Source organism: Alligator mississippiensis, chromosome 6 (genome assembly GCF_030867095.1).
Source record: "Alligator mississippiensis isolate rAllMis1 chromosome 6, rAllMis1, whole genome shotgun sequence".
Lineage (NCBI taxonomy): Eukaryota > Metazoa > Chordata > Crocodylia > Alligatoridae > Alligator > Alligator mississippiensis.
This window is the reverse complement of record NC_081829.1, coordinates 29,968,826-29,994,244: the sequence shown is the minus strand read 5'-3', so window position 1 is coordinate 29,994,244 and position 25,419 is coordinate 29,968,826. Positions and strand designations below refer to the sequence as shown.

Genomic DNA, 25,419 nt, shown 5'->3' with positions numbered 1-25,419 from the left:
TACCTGGTTGTGGGAGTTGGGGTTAAGGCACCCCAACTTGCCTTTCACCGGGGTGGTAACTGGCCTGGCATTTCCTGGGGGCTCCCATGCTACTGAGAGCCCCACCAGGCCACCCACTCCCAGCAGGGTGCAATTTTAGGTCATACCCAGGACCAGGAGCCTCCTGACCATCCCCTACAGCTCCTCCCTTACCTCCAGACGATAGCTGCAGCCAGGTGATATTGTTGCTTGGCCTCCCAGCAGCAAAATGCCATTTATATGGGCAGCCCTGAATCTAAAATGCCTAATCAGGCACCTGCCGGCTGCTGTTTTCTGGCCCTTAAAGTGGCAGGCACGAACAGTGTCCTGCCACACTGGTCATACTACTTTTCTCAAAAAATACACCTCTTGCATTCACAGATGTTGGGTTTTGTTCAAACAGGGAGGGAGTAGCCAGTTTGCCAGATTTGGAATTGGGAAGAAATTGCCAATAGAATGGCCACTTCAATTTTGCCTTCCTAGATTTCCCTAAGAAATTCCCTGTTATTGTTTGGGGGCCAAGGTATTGTTGGTGCTCCTTCATCTTTTGCTCATGTTCCACAGTATGTTGTAGGGTTTTCATTAATGACGTTTCATTAATGACACTGGATTATTTTGCAGAGATGTAAACGCATGGATGCCTACAACCACAGAGAACTGTACTCAAGGATTTTTCCAGTTATGTTTCTCATTTGCAAATGTAGAAAATAGATATTTAGCCTTACTTCAGAGTTTATTTATCTTGAAATGAATGCATGTGTCTGTTTTTCAAAAAGTGTATTATATTGCTCTTTGATATTATTTCTATTAATCACTATGGAATGGACCATATCTTTAATGTTTCCCATCAGCCAGTAATTAAATGCTTTCACTGGTGGCTTATTAATCATCTTGTGATCGGTGGAGTAAGTTAACTGGACAAGAAACAGAGGAATTGAAATAGGGCTAGCTCTGGTGAGAAAAGAACAGTCCCATTTGCCTATGGAATATGTGGGTTTCTTTGATAGTGGGTATTTGCAGGGTTTGTGAGTGAGGAGACGTTGCTGTTCCATAAATATAACAGAGGCACTGCTGCTTAAGAACTCCGGTGGGAAAGGACTTGCCACCAAATGCAATGTAGAAGGCAAACCTGTAGATGAAGAAGGAAACCCATGAAAGCATGGTTGAGAAAGAAACCTGCTAAAGAGGAGGAAATAAACTTTAGCAATAGGTTTCATTGCTTAGTGAAGTAAAAAGAGGTGGGACCCATTGATGAGACAATATGGAAGGAAAGAATAACTGACCCAAAAAAGGAGAAGTTAATCTGTGAACAGAGACCAAGAAGGACAGAAGCATATAGAAGACAACTGTAATCAAGAGCAGAAGGGAAAAAAAAAACCAGAACAGTGACATAGCAGCAAGAGACAGTTTAATGGCTTAGGAAGAATGGAGAGATTTCTCACAAAGGATGACATGGGGAATGGAAAGAGACACTGTCTTGTAGGTAAAATAATATTAGATGAACCTCATATTGAAGAGGATCCTGCTAGATGGACAAGAAACAATCCTTTGTTTGTTCTTTATGTCATAGCAAACCACATGGTAGATTCATGGTTGAAAAGATGACGCTGAAAAAAATGCTTAAAGAATCAAAAGTTCAGGCATTTTTCAGTGGATTCTTTATGTTTTGTGACAGAGAGCATGAGCAGGACAAGATTATGAGGATCCATACATTATTGGAATGATTTCACTGAGTTTGTTTGCCAGTAGACATTCGTGGTCAGGGTAACAGCCTTCAGTGACCAGGGTTGGAACAATTGATTCAAGATGCATTAAACTAGTAAATCAGGGAGAAGGATGGAAAGAACTTGTGTCATCTCCATGCTGAGAATAAATGTATAGCAGGAGAGTGAGTGCGTCAATGAGATAGTGTTAATGAAGGAAGAATCACTGTGGAAGAGAAAGGTCACACTAGTTTTGATGGCAGTGAGACAAGTGTTTCAGCCGGTAAGTGGATCATTCATCTTCTAACCAGGAATTTGTTGAAAGCCAGCCAAAAAGAAATAGAAATGCATGTGTAACAATGCTAGAAGCAAGGGGCAGGAAACAGAGGAATTAGAACTTCTGGTGTTAGACAGCAAAACAGATCTTACAAGGAAGAACCGAAACAGAGTGATAGTTATCACTGGAGGACAGGCATTTAAAGGTGTTTCAAGGAAATAAAAGTATGCCTAAAGGTAGCCTTGTATATAACGACTGTAGATTATAAAGAACTAGAAAGTGAAAGTATCAGTGAAACAGATTCTGTGAGAGCAAATACTGCTCTGGGGAGGAATTATGTCAAGTGGCTGCTATCCTGAGCTCAAATTTTGGTACAGAACAAGATTTCTGTGAGATGATGGGAGATACCAGTACAAGAAGAAATGTTGTGCTTTAGGGTGATTAACTTCCCAGATATACAGTGTCTGACAAATGCTACTGAGAGGGCACACCTACACGTATCCCCCACTATGCCATCATTTAGTACTTGCTTTAGGAAGTACTAAATGACAGCACAGTAACAGCTGTTACTGCACTGTTTCAGTGGTGCACAGTTATTTTTAGCAGCTACGTCAGATTAGTGACATGCTATAATGAGGTAGCTTGTTGCTACAGTGACATAGCATCTTGTGTAGATGCACCCAAAATGTCAGAGCACAGATATTCTCTGACAAGACATCTCTGACCAGTTTTTGTCTTGGTCACCAAAGTGATGAGGGAATCTGCCATTTTAAATCTGGTTTTAGTAAGTGGTAACAATCTTGGAAAAGCCAGTTGGAAAATAAATTCAGTGAAAGTAATCATACGTTAATTCACTTTGATCTTATTTTTTGGATCAGGATAGTTTCTGACTACACTTTTGCACTTAGGAAGGGCAAACTAGTATGGAGCTAAGGACATGGGGTATGGAAGCTGAGTGGACCTAAACACTTGAGGATTTGACTGCAAAGAAAGCAAGGAATTATTCCAAGTGGAAATGCTTTCTGTAAGTTGCATTGCAAGTTAGAGAGGAAAACTGGTAGGAAAGGGCTATAGACTTGCTTGTATGAACAAGTGTTTTCAATAACAGCATATCAAGAGAACGCAGAGAATCTACAACGATTGCAAGATGGAATTGATTATGACGGAGAACTCTTTTTAGAGGTCAGAAAGTGGAAAAAATCAAGGGAGTTAGCTGAGCTGAACCTTACACAGAAAAACTGAAATGAATGGCAAAATTGCCTTTATGCAAGTATGTAGCTAAAACAAAATAATAATCTCAGGGAATGAGTATGACCACCATATAGAACAGACAGAGATTAGCAAGAATAGGGGAACAGTTAGAGAACAGATAAATACTTTGCCTCTGTCCTCAAGTAGGATGAATGATGTATATACAGATATTGCTAGTCTACCCAAGGAATATGTAAGAATACCATATACGAGGTAGAAGGCAAACTTTGTCCACTTGCTGGGATGACATAGGGGATACTCCCAAATCATCTGTTGCCTGTAATACTGCAAGAATGAACTAGCACATGAATAATTTTTGCATGGATGAACATAATCTGCAATCTCAATTTGAGGGTAATGCAGTTTGGGGGTATGAAGTCAACATGGCCCCTATGTATTAGGAGGGAAAGGCTAGATAGAATTCCAAGTCACCACATTACTTTGCCTTTGATACTATGCCAGGTCTTCATTTCAATAGCAAAAGAAAGAATATTCAACAGGAACATAAAATGGGAAACAGGCATCATTTATTACTGGATGTTTGCATCAGACTAATCCAATATTCCATTTTGAGAGAACAGTTTAGGGCTAGTGGTGAGTGCAGTCCTGTGGAGCTCTTTGTTTTTCTACACACTTATGAAATCTGCAGATGATGCAGTGGTACGAGGCATTACTAATATGGAGAGAGATGGGATTAACTGCATGGGAAGAACTTGACAAGCTTGTGGTATGGGTAGTAGAACTGGTATGAAATACAAGGCAGTTAGTAATTAATATAAAGTGATTTTTGCTTCAAAGCAGGGGTTCACAGACTGGATGTAATGAAGGAAAAGGATCCATGTGTATTAATTTATTGTAGGATGACCGTGAGCCATTGTAGTGTGACATGGTCATTGGAAAGGACAGTACAATTTTTTTGTATATCAGTAGGGCAAGGTTTTTATAGGTGAGACAGGGAAGTATTAGTATCATTCTAGCAGAAGGCCATATTCTTTATATCATGTATACCAAATGTCTCACCTATGTACTTTTCCAAAGGAGGAATCTAAATAAGAATGGGTATAGAGAAGGATTGTGAGGGTGATTAGGAGATGAACAGAAAACCTTTCTAATGAGAGAAGATGAAAAGACCATGGTATGTTTAGTAGCAAAAGGAAGGTTGAGAAGATGGCAATCTGCAAATATATTAGAAGGTGACTATTGGGGAAAGGGAGCTATTTCAGAGGCAGAAAATAATACTGACACACAATCAAATGGATGGTTCCAAATGAATCTCAAATTAATTTCAACTGGAAATGAAAGGATGGTTGCTGACAGGACCTAAGAGAAGTGAAGTTCAGAAACAGGAAGCAAAGTAAAGCAAGGAACAAGAATCATTTTGAAATGTTGCTAGAGAAGTTACATATGATAGTTTCCAGAAAAGAGGCATCACAGGGTATTGGTATTTTTGCAATCATAATTGGAGCATGTGGAAGAAGGCCCTGAGCAATTTAATCTGCCCTAGTGAGTCATGAGGAATTTTTATTGCTGCATGAGGCACTTGCATATGTAGGTGTTGATTATTCATTAAAGATAAGGTTCAGAAAAACAGGCTGACCAACATGACTTAATTTTGACAATTATGAGCATAATCCCAAGAAGTGATATAAATAATATATCAGCCAATATTGACTCTACTGCAGTGGCTGCAGCAATTCATGAAGCAAGCTCAACATGTCAAGTCAGTGCTCTAATATTTATAGCCCACTTGTTGACAATAAATTAGCCAATAGGATATTTCATAATCAGAATGTTCTTACAGAATGTTCATTATAATTTACCAACTGTGTATAAGCTAGTTTCTTCCAGTTCTGATCCAATTTGAACAAAGAGATCCATGTGCTAAAAACATACAATTTTGAAATAATTTATTTTCTGTTTTTATTATATTTGGTACAAGAGTTACTTTTCATTTTTGTTTCTGTGCTTTACCAAAATGATAGAGGCAGGCATGGTTGAGTTAGAAACTAGTATTTTATTGAATGGGGGCTTTCCTGCTGTGGTTGAGGATTTGAAGGGCCCAGACTTTCTTTCAAAGGGGTCAGTAATTGTTTAACGTTTTCAGGGGCGTTGGCCATTCTTTTAAAAAAATTGTCAAATGGTGAATTTTGTTTTAGCTATGGTGACTGTAACTTTTGGGCTATTTGTTAAGTTAGTATATGTGATACAGTGTTAAAGGATTTTTGATCTATTCTGTAAATATTATATAGAGTATTCTAGGCTGTTCTTTATTTATACATGCATTTATCACTCTGGATACATCTACACGTGCTATTAAAGCAAAACAATAAACTCTGGCACAATTCATGCTGGAGTTTATTGCTCCCATGTGTAGCATTTACATTTGTCCCTGGGACCACAGCATGTTGAGCTGGGATGGCATAGTCCTGGCTGGCAGGGAGACCAGGGGGGTCAGCTCAACATGCTGAGGAGGGGCTGGCTGGGGCATGAGGGTGCTACAGTGTGTAGCTAGCCAGCAGGCAGCATCAGGATCTACATGTGCATTGTGATGGAGTTAATTAGTTTGCTTTGGTGTAATAGCACTGCATGTGTAGACAGTGATGCCTTACTACAGAGCTAATTAGTCAGCTTCACAGTAAAGCTCTTGTGTAGATGTGCCCAGTGTATGGGACATAAGAGTTTTAGATTTCAGGAAATGTCATATTTCTCTCCAGATTATTTTAAGTATGCTTGAGACGTATAGTGTGGAGTTGCCTAATCAGCTCTACAATAGACATCTCAGTGTCTACACACATGGAAACTGCAGGAAACTAGACCACAGGAAGTTAATAAGCCTTGCAGAAGGTTAGTATTTGTAAATACAAATATTATCCTGCTATGGAATTATTTTCTGCACAACGCATGTGTAGACACTGAGCCAGCTGACTGGGGCACAAAGGTGCTTCAGTGTGGGGGCTGCCTGCTGGCTAGCCCCTCACTGGAGCATACTCATGCCCAACCAGGCCTTCCAGGGCATGTTGAGCTGGGTTGGAGCAGCCCTAGGCTGGCAGGCTGACCCCCCCAGCCTTCCTGTTAGCCAGGGCTGCTCTGATCTGGCTCAGTGTGCTGCAGTCTTAGGTGCACATTCAAACAGCATGCCCAGGAGCAACACACTCCAGCACAATATGTGCCAGAGTTTATTGCTGTGAATTAATTGCATGTGTAGACATGTCCTTTGTGTGGTGTTGTTTTGCCTTTGATATCTACCACAGGCCATTTTTCCTTTATACTGCTTCCCGTCACCTCCATCTATCTTGATTGGATTGATAATTATATGCCTGGTAATAAAAATTGGAGTACTCTCCCAAGTTACTGCCACTAATTTACAAAGGGAAGGGTGCAGTAGGTTGAGTTATCCGCACTAATACAGCTACCAGTCCCCTCACCATAGGAACCTGTACCCTTAGATCTTTACTTGCTTTGCAGCACTGAAAATGATTTATTGGCATGCATTTTTGCCTTAGTTTGTAGCTTAGATTTCAAGCTACATAGTAAGCAACTTTTCAATCGTTAGTTTGTCTTTGCAATTGCATCTTTTTTTTTTTTTTTGCTCTATCCTGGCTGCATGGAGTTAAACAGTTACTTAGGTACTTTTTCCTAGCCTATATGCAGACCTTACACAGCTTTGCTCATTCTTTTCTTATGTGCTCTTTTTAAACTTATTTTTAAGCAAGTTGCACACATTATCCCAGGGATTAGCACCCTGTACCACATGTAGGGCAAAAAATGCATCCCAGTGACCAGCTAAGTCAATTACAAATCACTTCAGCATCTCTAGTTTTTTTCATTTTCCATGGCCAGTGGTCAGTACTTTACCACCGGACAAAGCTAGCTTACGTGTAGTTAGCATTTGCATAATTAGGTAACATAAACATTCAGTTAGTGTTGTGGTAGTAAACTTAGAGGTTTGCTTTTTAATAAATTTGCCTATGTATTACTTTGAAAAGTTAGTTTGTCAAGTTTATTAAAGTTGCAACTATAAAGTGTTCTGGCAGTTTATTAATCAGCAACTAAAGCAAACCTCCCAAGTATTTATGTAATGGCACTGAAGCTACAGTATCTTCTCTATGTTGCTTGTGTTTTTAAACCAGTGAGTAGGCCACAATTTCATCTAACCCAGGGTCAACTGATACTGGCCTCATAGCTGGCTTCCCAATTAGTTTACTATTTGTTAAGGAAAAGGATTCAGAACATGAAACTGACTAAGCTCAATTAGTTCTTTATTATGTCAATAAGGACCATAATTGAACAGCAGAGAGAGAGATCATACATTACCCAGGGCTGGGTCTGTTGTGATGACTGAAACAATTCCTGGAACAAACTTGACACACCTGTCTAGTGGCCTGATACTTATAGCCTGTTGGGTTTCAATAAATTAGCCAATAGGATAGTTTCTATATCATCAGGTTTTTGCACAACTTTCCATATAATTTACCAACATTGTACAAGATAGTTTTATATCTGATTTTGAACAAAGTACTCCAGAAATACAGACTGCTTAAAGATGTCCCAACCAGTTCTTGACAGGGAAAATATGCTTGCTCTACTTCAGCATCCATTTAGTCTCGTTTCCCAGCTCCGAGGAGCTTTATAGTGTGGTGTCAAATTAGCATATGTCAAAGCATGATGGGAGTTCAGTTTACAATGTGGCACAGGCACACAGATATAAATGTAAACCCTGTAATGAATATATAAATGCATCATTGTTTGGAATGGAATGATGATGGGGAACTAATAAGCACAAAGGATAATAATATGTATATGGGATATGTCTGGCAAAGAAATATTTCTCAATGTGAGGTTGGGATTCGGAGTGAGAAACAGCAAGTGAGAGGGCAAAGGCAGAAAGACAGTTGCGAAGATGTGGATGCCCAATGCTGGTCTTGGACCAGTGCTAAACAGGGGCAGTAGGCCTGTATGCCATCAGGAAATATGGAGCTACCTACTTGGGACAGTTCCCTCTGGATTCAGCTTGTTTTCCATGTCTTCAGTTCTTAAGAAACATGCTTACAGCATGGGTTGCATTTTATTATATTATATTATTTTTATGTTAGTTATGTTCAGGGCACCTCCTGGTTTTTCACAAGGGCTACAAAGAGTTTTACTCCCTTTTGTTTACATGCCTTCTCTTTTGGGCTTGGCTTTGGCTTTTCCATGATGCTGTTTTGGTCTCACGCATAGTGTTAAGATGAGCATCAGAATTGCATTCATAGAGGAATTCACCCCCAGTTCAGAAAAGGAAGGTACTTGGAGCAGGGATCTTTGCCTTTCAGTTTAGTGTGAGGTATGATCTGTTGCACCTTCTAGGTTCATCTGGACTTGGGCCTGTGGGAATGGGCAGCACACATCATCTTTCATTCAACAGGCCTTAGGCATTGGGTGTGCCTTTGTCCTTTATGCTGTCTGGTGCATTGTATATTTGTCTTGTTTTGGTGTGCAGGTGAGGCAGGGGACAAAGTAGATTTTCTTGAGGAATCTTTGGGCTACATACATGGGTTATGTGATTAAATACAATTGCAGGGTGCTGGACTTGATGGTCCTGAGTGGTCCTTTTTAACCATATGTTAGGATGAGATAGAAAGCCTTCCTGCCAGAGCATTTTTCTTTCCTCAGTGGTAGGTAGCAGCTTTTTAGCATAGGTCAAAGGAGGAGGAGCTTCCAAGTCAAAGAGTTTTCCAGGGGAATGCCCATCTCAGATTCTTGCCCATACCTCTTCAGTAAATAACTTTGGAGGAGCAAAGAGGAGTCAATGTAAGATATAATGTGCAAATCTTCTGATGGATAGAAAGGTGCTCATAATATCTTACCATGCTGTATATTTTACTAATACTAATGTAAAGCCACCTTCTCTTCTTTTTATATTACAGTTATGTTATTGCAAACCCTCCTTATGAGTTTGAACTCATGCCGACAGACTTGATCTTCTGCTTGATGCAGTTTGACCACAACGCCGGCCAATCCCGGGCCAGTCTCTCGCATTCCTCCCATTCCTCATACTCTTCCAGCAAGAAGAGTTCATCAGCGCACTCCATCCCCTCAACGGCAAACCGACAGAACCGCTCTAAGACCAGAGACTCCCGGGAAAAACAGAAGTACGTGCAGGAAGATAGACTGTGATATACATGTGATATACCTCCTCCCCTCCTCACTCCCAGCATGGGAGAAACTTTTGTCTGCCATACATTCCCCACTCCCTCTTACCCTCCACCTCTGTCAGTGTCTCCAACAGTAATGTTTCTTGTTTTCCCTTTTTTTTTTATTGTACACGTATTTTGTGTACGTATAATGGTGTGCATGCAAATACCATTTTTCTTCCACCACCATGATGCCCTTAAGCACAACAGCAACAAAGCAGACGGACCAAAAGTTATTTATCGCATTGGGGGAGGGGAGGTTCCTAAATCCATAGGCATGGCAAAAATGCAAGTAGTTCAACACAGTAACTATTGCACATATCAGATGACATTTGGAGTGTCTTTAACGTAATCTCTTGTTATAGATGTCAGAGGTTTTTGAAAACAGCCATTTAGTGCACAAGTAAGTGCCAATGTATTGGGGTTCCCTTTTTTATACTCACAGTAGGAGACAGGCAATTAACACAGTTATGCAAAAGCTAGGAAATTAACCCTTCGGGGAAAAATCGCTACTGTTTGTTGCACTCTTGATACTGAAATAATGTAAGGCTTGCACAATTTGTATAGATAATTTTGAAGCACTTGCTTAATACCAAAGCACCAGTGGGCTCTTTTTGACTCACTTGTATAAGGTCTTAAAAAAAATCTCCGTTTGGAGTTTGCATTATTTTCCTTTAATGCACTAGCCATGGCATTGTAAAACTAGTAATACCATGTAAGTTAATGAATAATTTAGTTGAAAAAAGAAAAAGCCTAATTGCATAATAAATGATTATTCTGTCTATTGCTGCTGCCACATGCATAGCTATATTTTCCTTCACTTTTGACATTTGGGATGAAAGCCATATGTACCATAAATATTGGATGTGAGTGATTTAAAACTGCCTTTTCTGGACTTTTACATCTTGTAAAAGGTGAATGAGTCACCTTATGTACAGAATAAATAACATTCAGAAAAGAGCCAGTGTTTTTCCACATTTAAGCAAGTAGCAGAACTTGGGGAAGTGTGTTTTTTTCCCAACTGGTAGTTGATTGTAATCTTTCCAAAAGTGTGATTGGTGATGCAAATGCTCCAGTAGAGAACTAATAAGAACACTCCTTCCAGAAGTCCAGAGCCTTGTTTATAAAAGATTGCCAAAAAGTGTGTGCTGGCACTCAGTAAGGAAGAGCACCGAGAAGCAAGGTTCCAAAACCTCCTCATTTGGCCTTCAATGAGAGACAGTATGAAGAAGGGCATAGTAACATTGATGTACTTACTTCTGAATCCAGGAAATTTGTTTATGCACTAGAGCACTCAGGAAGAAAAGGTACCAGGCCCTCTAGTGCTCATCATTGGAATAAAAGGGGTGGGGTCTGTTATAGTTGGGGTTTTGTTTAAAATTATTGTTTATAGACTCATTCTAGCCATGGATGGGCATGTGGCTCCACCACTTGACCTTGGGTACGCTTAGCCTCAGCCCTACCATTTGTTGCATCTTAGACCTACTTTTCTTAGTGTTGCACGAGGGAATAAAGGGTGATACATGCCTTTTGTCCCTCAGCTCTTTGCACATGTCTGGCTTTGAGATGGAGCACCTTTTTCATCAAATCATCTTGTTAAGCCTTTATTTCTCACTACTGCTTCTTGAAGCACACTGCTGATTTGTTATGATTCTTTCCCTTCCTTTGATTTTTGTTCCTTTTCTTTCCCTGTATTCTTTCATATATATGGTACCCTGATATTGTGGTGGGGGGGGGGGGAGTTTGTTTTTGTGGAGAGTCTTTTCACTTCATTTGGCCTCTCCCGCTCAATTTCCCTTTTCATCCTCTATCTCTGTGCAACAAGTGGCTGCCATTATTGATAGCATTTTTTTTCTTAGCTACATTAGTCTTTCTCTACAAGAGAAAAAGAAAAGAGGAATTTCACCTTTTTACCCTCTTTTTCTTCTTGTTCATTTGATATCTATCATCATGGCTTTTATAGAACTCTGTATCTGAGAGGCTTGGGAAGAAGGAGGGCTCTGTCTTTTAGGTACATGTACAGACTCAGGTAGCTGTCTCCCTGCATGGGTCTTGAATCCTGCTAAGTGCTGTCAGGATCATTTTGAACTTCAATAGAATGGAGGTGACATAGTATATATTAGGGTTCCTGACTGGGAGCATGGAAAGTTATGTATCTCCCAGGTGAAACAAGATGAGTGTCTGGAGCTGGTGAAGCATTACTTTGTGATTCTGCAGGGTGACGTGGGACCCATGCCTGGAGGCCTGTTATGCTACTCACTGAAAGAATAGGAGAGCTATGTTTTTCTATAGGCAAATTAAGAACACACTCCTATGAGCCTGGTCACATTATTTTGGAACAAGTAGAACATAATTTGGGGGTGTCCTAGCAGCAAAATAAAATCAGGATCTGAGTGACTTGTCCAAGATCAGACAGGAAGTTTATGCAAGACTCAGGAATTAGTTTCGAATTTCCTTGTTCTGTACCTTAAGCAAAAGACAAGCTTTCAGTAAATCAGCTACTCAGCAGCATTAGAAATATACGTTGTCTAAGTAGGGCTGCAGTGAGAAGCTAGTACATGGCCTTAAGCAATAGGAGATTGGAATGATTTTCTGTTGTTGTTGTTTTAGATCTGCCCCAGGGCTCTTTCAGAAAGATAAATAAGTTATTCAGAACCCGTTTTTATTTAAGCTCTAGAGTGAGGAAAAACCACTGACTTGCTTACAGACAGACAGTTACAGTCAAATACATACGGTAAAAATAATTTGCCCAGGATTTATATAATCCGTTCTCTTCAGATATTTCATCTTGAAAATGCTGAATTTTGAAACCTGTACTACTTAGGGCATAGGCTGTTACATTCATGATCTGCAAAAGGTGCACACTTGTGCTCCTCTAAATCTTCCCAAGGATAATCTTTTTATAGGGGGAAAAAAAATAAAATACTTTTATCCATCATTTTTCTAGCAAAATTCAGCTGTAATGTCTAGGAAAGTCGCATGTTTCTGGGAAGCACTCTGTCAATTGCTCAGGCCACAGGCTAGGAAGGAACATGAGACCTGACTCTCACCTTAGTTGCTGGCTCAGTCTATCTCCAGTCCCAGAACTTGAGACTTAGTTGGGTACTGTGGCTTCTCAGGGGCCACCATCGTCAGTAGGAAACCTCAACTTTGTCAGCACTAGGGAAAAGTACAGCAGAGTGCAGATTGGAGCCAAAGAGTGGTGCCAGGGCTAGGCCTTGGTGAAGGGCCCAGGGAACTGGCGGACCTCCTGCATATTAAAAGGAAGACCTACAAAGGATGGAGGACTGGAACCACCATCAAGGAGGAATACTGTGCTCTGGTCTGGGCCTGCAGAGAGCAAAGCAGGAAAGCCAAGGCTGCAATGGAGCTCCAGCTAGCTACAAATATCAAGGATAATAAAAAGTCCTTTTTTAGATATGTGGGGAGCCGGAGGAAAAGTCAGGGCAATATTGGCCCCTTGCTAAACCAGATGGGACAACTGACAGCCGATGCCCAGGAAAAAGCAAACTTGCTAAATGGGTACTTTGCATCAGTTTTTCACCAGTTTCATGGGATGCCCCTGTCCACTGTGGGTCAGTGAGTCCCAGGTGAGGGAGATTCCTTACCCTTCAAAGCTGACCTCGTGAAGGAACACCTTGAGAGGCTGGATACCTTCAAGTCAGCTGGCTCTGATGGTTTACACCCAAGGGTACTCAAGGAGCTGGCAAGCATCATAGATCAGCCCCTGGCACGGATCTTTGAGAACTCCTGGTGCTCTGGAGAAGTGCCCGAAGATTGGAAGAAAGCCAATGTTGTGTCAATCTTCCAGAAAGGGAGGAAAGTAGATCTAGCAAACTATAGGCTCAACAGCCTGACCTCTATCCTGGGGAAGGTCTTGGAAAAGATTATCAAAGGGGCCATCCTTAACAGACTAGCTGATGGCAATATCCTGACGGATACCCAGCATAGATTTGTTAAGGGTAGGTCTTGCTTGACCAATCTCATTTCCTTTTACAACCAGGTGACCTATCACCTGGACAAGGGAGAAGAGATTGATGTTGTATATCTTGACGTTAAAAAAGCCTTTGATCTGATATCTCATGATCACCTCTTGGCAAAATATATAGGGAGTAAAAGGAAGGCCCAGGGAGGAATAGGACCCCTGCTAAATGGGCAGAAGCAATTGGTGACAGATAGGGGGGACAAGGCTGAACTCCTCAACGAGTTCTTTGCCTCAGTGTTCCTAAGCGAGGGACACGACAAGTCTCTCACTGGGGTTGTAGAGAGGCAGCAGCAAGGCGCCAGACTTCCATGCGTAGATCCTGAGGTGGTGCAGAGTCACTTGGAAGAACTGGATGCCTTTAAGTCGGCAGGCCCGGATGGGCTCCATCCGAGGGTGCTGAAGGCACTGGCCGACGTCATTGCAGAGCCACTGGCGGGAATATTCGAATGCTCGTGGCGCACAGGCCAAGTCCCGGAGGACTGGAAAAGGGCTAATGTGGTCCCCATTTTCAAAAAGGGGAGGAAGGAGGACTCGGGCAACTATAGGCCGGTCAGTCTCACCTCCATCCTTGGTAAAGTATTTGAAAAAATTATCAAGGCTCACATTTGTGAGAGCCCGGCAGGACAAATTATGCTGAGGGGAAACCAGCATGGGTTTGTGGTGGGCAGATCGTGCCTGACCAAACTAGTCTCTTTCTATGACCAGGTTACGAAACGCCTGGACACAGGAGAAGGGGTGGATGTCGTATACTTGGACTTCAGGAAGGCCTTCGATACGGTATCCCACCCCATACTGGTGAACAAATTAAGAGGCTGTGATGTGGATGACTGCACAGTCCGGTGGGTGGCAAATTGGCTAGAGGGTCGCACCCAAAGAGTCGTGGTAGATGGGTTGGTCTCGACCTGGAAGGGTGTGGGCAGTGGGGTCCCGCAGGGTTTGGTCCTTGGACCGATACTCTTTAATGTCTTCATCAGCGACTTGGACGTGGGAGTGAAATGTACTCTGTCCAAGTTTGCAGATGACACAAAGCTATGGGGAGAAGTGGACACGCCGGAGGGCAGGGAACAGCTGCAGGCAGACCTGGATAGGCTGGACAAGTGGGCAGAAAACAACAGGATGCAGTTCAACAAGGAGAAATGCAAAGTGCTGCACCTAGGGAGGAAAAATGTCCAGCACACCTACAGCCTAGGGAATGACCTGCTGGGTGGCACAGAAGTGGAAAGGGATCTTGGAGTCCTAGTGGACTCCAAGTTGAACATGAACCGGCAGTGTGACGAAGCCATCAGAAAAGCCAATGGCACTTTATCGTGCATGATAATGTATTTATGCATGACAAATAGGTCCAGGGAGGTGATACTTCCCCTCTATAGGGCGTTGGTCAGACCGCAGTTGGAGTACTGCGTGCAATTCTGGGCGCCACACTTCAAGAAGGATGAGGATAACCTGGACAGGGTACAGCGAAGGGCAACTCGTATGATCAAGGGCCTGCAGACCAAGCCCTACGAGGAGAGACTAGAGAAACTGGACCTTTTCAGCCTCCGCAAGAGAAGGTTGAGAGGCGACCTTGTGGCTGCCTATAAGTTCATCACGGGGGCACAGAAGGGAATTGGTGAGGATTTATTCACCAAGGCGCCCCCGGGGGTTACAAGAAACAATGGCCACAAGCTAGCAGAGAGCAGATTTAGACTGGACATTAGGAAGAACTTCTTCACAGTTCAAGTGGCCAAGGTCTGGAACGGGCTCCCAAGGGAGGTGGTGCTCTCCCCTACCCTGGGGGTCTTCAAGAGGAGGTTAGACGAGTATCTAGCTGGGGTCATCTAGACCCAGCACTCTTTCCTGCTTATGCAGGGGGTCGGACTTGATGATCTATTGAGGTCCCTTCCGACCCTAACATCTATGAATCTATGAATCTATGAAAACTGGCTAACTGCGGCCTTGACCCCACCATGATCTGCTGGCTGGGGAATTGGCTCCATGGTAGGACCCAGAGGGTGGTGATTGACGGAAGTCAATCATCATGGTACCCTGTGGCCAGTGGGGTCCCTCAAGGCTCTGTCTTAGGGCCTGTACTATTTAACATTTCCATTAATGATGTAGACATTGGTGTCAGAAGCGGACTGGCCAAGTTCGCCGATGACACCAAACTCTGCATCCACACCTGAGGATAGGAAGGTGATCCAGGCAGATCTTGACAGGCTCCTGAAATGGGCGGATGAGAACCTGATGGTGTTCAACACCAAAAACTGCAAGGTTCTCCACCTTGAGAGAGTGTAGAGGAGAGCCACGCACATGATCAGAGGTCAGGAAAACAGACCTTATGATGAGAGGCTGAGAGCCATGGGACCCTTCAGCCTAGAAAAGCGCAGGCTCAGGGGTGATCTGGTGGCCACCTATAAGTTTATCAAGGGTGCTTATCAGGATCTGGAGGAACGTCTGTTCACCAGAGCACCCAAAGGGATGACAAGATCGAACGGTCACAAACTCTGCCATGACCGATTCAGGCTGGACATAAGGAAGAACTTCTTTACTGTCTGAGCCCCCAAGTTTTGGAATAGACTGCCACCAGAGGTGGTTCAAGCACCCACTTTGAACGACTTCAAGACACATTTGAATACTTATTTTGTTGGGATCCTATGATCCCTGCTGACTTCCTGCCCATGGGGTAGGGGGTTGGACTCGATGATTCTCCAGGGTCCCTTCCAGCCCAAATGTCCATGAAATCTATGATACCATGTTTTTAGGTCTTCTGTTTCAAGATTTGAAACTCCTGCGTAGATCTCATCAAACCTTTCTGGAGTTCCTGCACCATCTTCCAGTCCCACTGAGTATGGGAAGAGGATGCATCAGGACAAGAGCCCCAGGCACTCCTTTGGTAAGAAACAGTTATGCAATTCTAGTGCTTGTGTTGCTTTCTGAGCTGGTATCAAGGATTCATTCAAACCTGGCAAACTCGGTCCAGCACCATCAACATCGTTTAACTTGATGCTTCCAGTAGTTTTCCACATGGTTTCAATCCCTTTTATGGCTTATTATGAGGATTCACAGAAGCTGCTGCTCTTGACTCTGTCTCCACCAGCTTTGGCTATGGACCTTTGATTGCCACTTGTATAGGTAGGTTTGTCAGTTTCCTCTATGAGACTTCACAAACTTTGTCCCCCTTACTTTGTTGTACTGAATCATTGGTTGAGGTGCCCATTTAATGGGAGTCTTCTCATGAGGCAACTGGCTGCAAGATATCTTCCTTTGCCTTCCTGTAAGTCTCTTCTGGCCTTGGGCCCTTCAGTCAATTACTAAATCTTCAGATATACTCTATTAATTGGCTTCCCAGTATTTTCCCCTCCCATATTCCCCTGGGTTAGAAGTCTTTGTTTCCCCGAAAGATTCCTTTGATGTGAATTCAGGGACCATCGCCTTTTATTTGTTTCCCTGAACAAGTCTGTTTTCTGGCCTCAGCCTTGGCCTTGGTCCAATGGTGGATTTTAGGAGTTAGCAGGACTTGAAGCAGTATGCAGCTCCAGCATTATGGATTCTTTAGAGAAAAATATGGAGTTCTAATGCAGAGTATTGAGTATCTTTCTGCATTTTTGACCACTCCGTTACTGAGAAGACTGCAGCTTGTAATGAGGAAATCTTGCAGGCAGTAGCAAGGTGCATCTTGATTAAAGGAGGGGGGATAAGACATTTCATGTTGTCTCTTGAGGATGGGGCTCACCCCCTTCATTGTGATTGCCATGGTGGCTCATTAAAAGTTATGCAACATTACTTTGTTTTTAAGAAGGGAGAATAAAAGGGCAGGCCAAAGTGGGAAGGAAAATGAATCTTAAAGCTGGCCTTCATTTAAGGGTCTTGAATTATGTGGGCTTCATTCACTAGATGTGTCTTTTGTATCTCTGTGTTTTGCATCTGTAAATGTTTATCTACTTTGCTGGAAAAAATGGGTTACTAAACCATCCTCATTTCTAAGGTGGGTTCAGTAGCTAAAATATGATTATGGACATTTCTGGATGTAGGTGAACAAACATGGACTCAGCTGCAATCCTGGCACATACCGATCTGAAATATTTGCAACTATCCTCTTTGTCCTCTGTAGATATACTTTTCTTTGGTGCTGCCAGCATTTGTGAAAGAAACATTTTTTTGCCATCTTATCTGCCTCTCAACATCCTTCTGGGACTCGGCAAATTTTTGGATTAGATGGTCAAAAGAGCTGAGCTCCCTTTCCTGTCTGATTCCAGTGTTCTTTTTCATGGAAGATGGCTTTGATTAGAATTTGTTTTATTTAAGACAATAGAGGAAGTTCCTGTATATCTCCAGGGAAAATGTTTTTTCAGTAACTAACATCTGGTTTCCCAGAAGGAAGGAAGAAAGATGCCTGATTGTAAATGTAAAAACAAACAAACAACCCCCCCCCCCCAAATAAAACAAAACAAAAATGCCACACATCTGTTTTCAAATTCCAGGTCAATTTCTAGGAATTCACACAGTTACGATTATCTTAGCCATGAGAGAGTGAAACAACTTGTACCTCTTTCTCTTTGGTAGCCTTTATGTTCAAATTTGACTCTCTTTTGTGCATTTGGGTTTTTTTGACCAAAAAAAACAACTTTGGTTAGGGCCATTATCAAAATAAGATGCAAGCATAAATTCTTCTGATAGGTCCGAGAGCATTCTTCAATTTTTTTTTTGTGCTGCTAACCTCAGCAGCTCCATCTTGTCAGGAGGAATGGCATGTCAGTTTCTTCTGTTTTGGATAATGGGCTGGCAATAGGCATCTTTCTCTAGTGCCGTCATTACTCCTCACCACTGTGCAGCTCTTTCAGGCTCATTGGTGCTGTTGGTGAACAGGTCAGAGTTGAATTTGCTTCCCATCTGGTGAGTGGACAGTATGGAGGCCACCCTGGGCTGGGTGACAGCTGGCGTTATTATCCCATGGGACTGGTGCCAGTCTCTTTTAATATCCATTCAGGACAGCCTGATGATAATGAGAAATTTGCAAAAGTCCTTGGGTAATGCCTTCTTTCCCTTTTACTGGCATTCCCTGCTTGGCTGTTTTGTCTTGAGACAGGTACTCTGAGCATAAATGTAATGTTCTCTTTTGTGTAACTGTCCACATACCCATTTTTTTGGGTGCGCATGTACAGGCCCTGAACTTTTGACTAGGGACTTTTTTGCCATAGTATTTCCTGTAAAAAGCACTTCAGCACTAACACTCATGCCCACTTCCAGACAGTAAGGATAAAGAAGTATGCATACTTCTCACATCTCAGTTCTTCTCAAGCCTCTAGCTGGGATAGAGTATTTCTGTTGAGAAACTTTTGCCAAGCATTAGGGTTTTTTTCTGACTTTTCTCTTTTATGTTTTTATTTATACTTATTTTCCCCTTTATTTTTCTTCCCTTTATAGTTTCATAGTTTGTAGGGTTGGAAGGGACCTTGACAGATCATCAAGTCCGACCCCCTGCCATGGCAGGAAAGAACACTGGGGTCAAACGACCCCCGGAAAGGTGTTCATCTAGCCTCCTCTTAAAGACCCCAAGGGTCGGAGCCAGCACCACTTCTCTTGGAAGTTGGTTTCAGATACTAGCCGCCCTGACTGTGAAGTAGTGCCTTCTAATGTCTACTCTAAATCTACCCTCTGCCAGCTTGTGACCGTTATTTCTAGTCACTCCTGGTAATGCTCAGGGGAACAGGGACTCCCCCAATGCCTGCTGGTCCCCTCTGACTAGTTTGTAACAGGCCACTAGATCCCTCCTCAACCTTCTCTTGTGGAGGCTGAACAGGTTCAGGTCCCTTAGCCTCTCCTCGTAGGGCCTGCCTTGCTGCCCCTGATCATGCGGGTGGCCCTCCTCTGGACCCTCTCAATGCTGTCCACATCCCTCCTGACGTGCAGCACCCAGAACTGGACACAGTACTCCAACTGTGCCTGACCAGTGCTGCATAAAGGGGGAGGATCACCTCCTTGGACCTGCTTGAGATGCATCTATGGATGCATGACAAGGTGCAGTTGGCCTTCCTGACCGTGTCCTCACACTGTCACCCCGTGTTCATTTTGGCATCAATAATGATTCCAAGATCCTTTTCTGCCTCTGCACTGACAAGAAGGGAGTTCCCCAGCCTGTAGGTATGCTGCTGGTTCTTTCTCCCCCTTATATTTTTGGAAAGTTTATAAGATCTCCTTTCACCATTAGCTTCTAAAGCTGAGGGTTGGTACCCTTCCCCCTCCCCTCACCACCCATTTCTCTTTATTGGCTTTTCAAATATGTCATGGGGAGCCACCATCTTGGATCTTTTTGGCCTTTTCTACCAGCTGAAGTTATTTTACTGCTTCTGGCTAGAAAATACTCCTCAAGGAAATCTTCCATGCCATTTTCAAAGTCTTCTGGCTTTGAAAGTCTCTGGTGCCAATACCAGTTCCACTGACAATATAACTTTATGCTGAAGTACATACTGCATTTTCTCAACACACTCCAGTCTACTTCCTTAGGTTAACCTAACACCCAAGTTCCAGCAAATAATCTGGCACTAACTACAGAAGCATTCCCAGACCCAATATGTTTCCCAGTCCAAGGTTGAATGGAACCATTTTATGATACTACCCTGGAAAGTTCCACATTTGGCACTGATTATAACTTGTACTTTCTTTTCCTAGTGACACTACTGCCTGTTACCTCTTCTGATTCATAGATTTCATAGACATTAGGGCTGGAAGGGACTTCGTAAGATCATTGAGTCCAGCCCCCTGCCCCAGGGGCAGGAATTCAGCAGGGATCATAGAATCCCAGCAAGATAAACATCTAGATGTCTTTTGAAGGTGTTCAGAGTAGGTGCTTGAATCACCTCTGGCAGCAATCTATTCCAAACCTTGGGGGCTCGAACAGTAAAGAAGTTCTTCCTTATGTCCAGACTGAAATGGTCTTGGAGGAGTTTGTAACCATTTGACCTTGTCATACCTTGGGGTGCTCTTGTGAACAGACATTCCCCCAGAACCTGGTAAGCACCCCAATGAACTTATAGGTGGCCATCAGATCACCCCTGAGCCTGCACATTTCCAGGCTGAAGAGTCCCATGGCTCTCAGCCTTTCTTTACAAGGTCTGCCTTCCTGACCTCTGATCATGCACGTGGCTCTCCTCTGCACCCTCTCAAGCTTCTCCACATCCTGTTTGAATTGTGGACCCCAAAACTAGATGCAGTACTCCAACTGTGGCCTGATCAAGGCAGAGAACAATGGGAGAATGACATCCTAGGATTTACTTGAGAAGCATCTGTGGATGCAAGCAAGCATTTTTCTTGCTTTACTAGCCACAGTAGCACATTGCAGGCTCATGTTCATCTTGTGGTCAATCATAACCCCCAAGTCCCTTTCATCCATAGTGCTAGCCAGCGTAGCACTGCTGAACCTATAAGGATGCTGCAGGTTTTTCTTCCCAAGGTGGAAAACCTTGCGTTTTCCAGTGTTAAACACCATCAGGGTCTCATCCGCCCATTTCCTGAGCCTGTGAAAGTCAGCCTGGATCACTCTCCTGAGTTTTTGGTGTCGTTGGCAAAGTTGGCCAGTCCGCTTCTGACACCAATGTCCACATCATTAATGAAGATGTTAAATAATATAGGCCCAAGGACGGAGCCCTGGGGACCCCACTCATCACAGGGCACCACGACAATTGACTTCCGTCAATCACCACCCTCTGGGTCCTACCACAGAGCCAATTCCCTAGCCAGCAGATTGTGGTGTGGCCAAGGCCACAGTTGGCCAGTTTTTACTAAGAGGTGATCATGGGATACCAGATAGAAAGCTTTTTTAAAGTCAAGATATATGACATCAGTCTCTTCTCCTTTGTCCAGGTGGTTGTAAAAAGAAATGAGATTGGTCAAGTAAGACCTACCCGCAACAAACCCATGCCAGCTATCCCTCAGGATGTTGCCATCAGTCATTCTGTTAAGAATGGCTTCTTTAATTTCATAGATTTCATAGATTTCATAGACATTAGGGCTGGAAGGGACCTCGGAAGATCATCGAGTCCAGCCCCCTGCCCAAAGGGCAGGAAGTCAGCTGGGGTCACAGGATCCCAGCAAGATGAGCATCCAGTTTCATCTTGAAGGTGTTCAATGAAGGCGCTTGAACAACCTCCGGTGGCAGGCTGTTCCAGACCTTGGGGGCTCAGACAGTAAAGAAATTCTTCCTTATGTCCAGCCTGAAACGGTCTTGTAGTAGTTTGTGACCATTCGACCTCATCATCCCTTGGGGCGCTCTGGTGAACAAACGTTCCCCCAGATACTGGTGGTCACCCCTGATAAACTTGTAGGTGGCCATCAGATCGCCCCTGAGCCTGCGCTTTTCCAGGCTGAAGAGCCCCAGGGCTCTCAGCCTGTCATCGTAGGGTCTGCTTCCCTGACCTCTGATCATGCACGTGGCTCTTCTCTGGACTCTCTCAAGCTTCTCCACATCCTTTTTGAATTGTGGAGCCCAAAACTGGACGCAGTACTCCAGCTGTGGCCTCACTAAGGCCGAGTACAGGGGGAGAATGACGTCCCGGGATTTGCTTGAGAAGCATCTATGGATGCAAGCCAGCGTTTTGGTCGCTTTACTAGCCGCAGCATCGCATTGCAGGCTTATGTTCATCTTGTGGTCAATGATGGACCCCCAAGTCTCTTTCTTCCATAGTGTTAGCCAACATAGCACTGCCGAGCCTATAAGGATGCTGCGGGTTTTTTTTCCCAAGGTGGAGAACCTTGCATTTATCGGCGTTGAACACCATCAGATTCTCGTCCGCCCACTTGCTGAGCCTGTCCAGGTCAGCCTGGATCATCCGCCTGTCTTCTGGTGTGGATGCTTTGCCCCAAAGTTTGGTGTCATCTGCGAACTTGGCCAGTCCGCTTCTGACTCCAGTGTCCACATCATTAATGAAGATGTTGAACAGTATGGGTCCAAGGACAGAGCCCTGAGGGACCCCACTGGTCACAGGACACCACGATGAGTGACTTCCATCAATTACTACCCTCTGGGTCCGACCCTGGAGCCAATTTTCCAGCCAGTGGATCGTGGAGGACCCAAGGCGACAATTGGCCAGTTTCTCCAAGAGACGATCGTGGGACACCAGATCGAAGGCTTTTTTGAAGTCAAGATATATGACATCAATCTCTTCTCCCTTGTCCAGGTGATAGGTCACCTGGTCGTAGAAGGAAATGAGATTGGTCAAGCAAGACCTACCCGCAACAAACCCGTGCTGGCTATCCCTTAAGATGTTGGCATTGGCCAGTCCATTAAGGATAAACTTAATAAACTTTTCTAAGATCTTCCCCGGGATAGAAGTCAGGCTGATGGGCCTATAGTTAGCCAGATCCACTTTCCTCCCTTTCTTGAAGATAGGCACCACATTGGCCTTCTTCCAGTCTTTGGGCACTACAACCAGAGTGCCAAGAGTTTTCAAAGATCCGCGCTAGAGGCTGGGCTATGATGCTCGCCAGCTCCTTGAGTACCCTGGGGTGAAGATTGTCAGGGCCGGCTGACTCGAAGGTATCCAGCTTCTCAAGATGTTCCTTCACGAAGTCAGCATCAATGGAGGGCAGGGGATCACCCTCATCTGGACTTCCCTGTCCCGTAGCGGGCATGGGCGTCCCATGGGACTGATGAAAGACTGACGCAAAGTACCTATTTAATAGGTTGGCTTTTTCCTGGGCGTCAGTTGTCAGTTGCCCCATCTGGTTCAGCAGGGGTCCAACGTTGCCCCTGCTTTTCCTCCAGCTCCCCACATATCTGAAAAAGGACTTTTTATTGTCCTTGATGCTCAAAGCTAGTTGGAGTTCAGTTGCAGCCTTGGCTTTCCTGGTCTGCTCCCTACAGGACCGGACCAGTGCAGAATAATCCTCCTTGGAGGTGACTCCCATCCTCCATCCTTTGTAGGCCTTTCTTTTTAGCCTCAGGAGGTCTGCTAGGTCCCTGGAGAGCCAGGGGGGCTGCTGTGCCCTCTTGCTGCCTTTCCTCCGAGATGGAATAGACTTAGTTTGTGCATTGAGGGATCGCTCCCTTGAGGAGCAACCACTCTTCTTGAACTCCCCTCTCCCTGTGGTCACAGTCTCTTAGGGCCTCACTGAGAAGCCTCCTGAGCTTGTCAAAGTCGGCTTTCCTGAAGTCAAGGACTTCCGTGTTGCTAACTGACTTGCCAGCTTTTCGGCGGATGGTGAAGGTGATCAGCTTGTGGTTGCTGTCATCCAGCTTCCCATCAATCACTAGGTTGCCGACTAGGTTATCCCCAGTAGCCAGTACCAGGTCGAGCAGCGCTTTGCCTCTGGTTGGCCCATAGACTTCTCGAGTCAGGTAGAAGTCATCCACGCACGAGAGGAAGCTCTGCGACCACTCAGATTTTGCTGAGCGATCCTCCCACGAGATGTCTGGGTAATTGAAGTCACCCATGACAACCATGGTCCTGGAGCAAGCTGCCTCAGCCAGTTCCTGGGCAAACTCCTGGTCAAGCTCAGGACTTTGGGTGGGAGGTCTATAATAGACTCCCACCATTGTGTCCCCTGTGCCGTGTTCCCCACGGATTTTAACCCAGAGGGTCTCCAGCCGTCCACCCTGGTCGCCAATATCGGCTTGCAGGGATGCGTAGCTTTCCTTAACATAGAGAGCTACACCCCCGCCCCTATTCTCTACACGATCCCTCCTGTACAGGTTATAGCCATCTATACCCGTGGTCCAGTCATGGGTGGAGTCCCACCAGATCTCCGTTATCCCTATGACATCGTAATTGTTTGCACTGAGCAGGAGGATGAGCTCCTCCTGCTTATTCCCCAAGCTCCTGGCATTAGTCTACAGGCAGGCAAGTGCCCCCTGGGTGGCTCCTTCCTTGCCCACAGATTTTACCAGGGCTGGGGCCGGGGTCGGCTCCCTTGAGTGCCGTGATCCGCTGGCTTTGCAAGGATTGCTCAGCGGGCCAGCAGTGACAGTCGTCCCCCCGTCCCCCAACGGGCTTAGTTTAAAGCCCGGTGGAGCAGGTCAGCCAGTCTGGCTGAGAAGAGCCTCCTCCCTAGGGGAGAGAGGTGGAGACCATCTCTTCCCAGCAGCTCGCTGCCTCTCTCGTCAAAGAGCGGGCTGTGTTCATGAAAGCCAAAGCCTTCCTGACGACACCAGCGCTGCAGTCTTTGGTTGACCACATAGATCCTCCTGTCCCTTCTCAGCCCATAGCCTGAGACTGGGAGGATTGATGAGAACACCACCTGTGCCCCCAGACCCTTAAGCCCCGCTCCCAAATCCCTGTAGCGCCTCATGACCTGGCTGGGAGTGCTCCGAGCAGGGTCATTGGTGCCCACATGAATAAGGAGCATGGGATAGTGGTCTGTGGGTTTGAGGAGCTTTGGGATCCTCTCTGCAATGTCCCGGATGCGGGCCCCTGGGAAGCAGCAGACTTGCCGGGCTAAGGGGTCGGGGTGGCAGATTGGCCCCTCCGTCCCCCTCAGGAGGGAGTCTCCCACAACAAACACCTTACGTTTTGTCTTGGGGAGAGCAGGGGCGGGAGCTGCAGTTAGCCCCATGTTTCCTGTGGGGGCCGGCAACTCAGCAGGCTCTGCTGGGGCAGCAAGAGGTGCATACCTGTTGCTCAGTTCTGGTGGGGGAGGGGCCTAATAATCTTTTCTAAGACCTTTCCCGGGATAGAGGTCAGGCTGATGGGCCTATAGTTTGCTGAATCTACTTTCCTCCCTTTCTTGAAGATAGGCCCCACATTGGCCTTCTTCCAATCATCAGGCACTTCACCAGAGTACCAAGAGTTCTTGAAGATCCAAGCCAGGGCCTGGGCTATGATGCTAGCCAGTTCTCTGAGTACCCTGGGGTGTAAACTGTCAGGGCCAGCTGACTTAAAGGTATCAGCCTCTCAAGGTGTTCTTTCACAAGGTCAGCATTGATGGAGGGTAAGGAATCTCCCTCACCCGGGCCTCCCTGTCCCGTAATGGGCAAGGGTGTCCCATGGGACTGATGAAAGACCTATGCAAAGTACCCATTTAGTAAGCTGGCCTTTTCCT

At 44.7% G+C, this 25,419-nt stretch overlaps 1 protein-coding gene across 9 annotated transcripts in view; it reads left to right on the top strand.

Annotated features, from left to right (window-relative positions):
- The window catches only part of KCNMA1 (potassium calcium-activated channel subfamily M alpha 1), a 1,011,367-nt gene that overhangs the window by 952,342 nt on the left and 33,606 nt on the right, over positions 1-25,419 (top strand). For 5 of the 9 annotated variants that reach the window (XM_059729754.1, XM_059729753.1, XM_059729755.1 and 2 more), the window contains one exon: positions 9,156-10,382. In XM_059729754.1, coding sequence (XP_059585737.1) covers positions 9,156-9,405 — 250 coding nt within the window. In that variant the 3' untranslated portion in view covers positions 9,406-10,382. Of the gene's footprint in view, positions 1-9,155; positions 10,383-25,419 lie in introns of those variants that run through there. The other 4 variants (XM_059729759.1, XM_059729758.1, XM_059729760.1 and 1 more) reach the window with 1 other exon arrangement.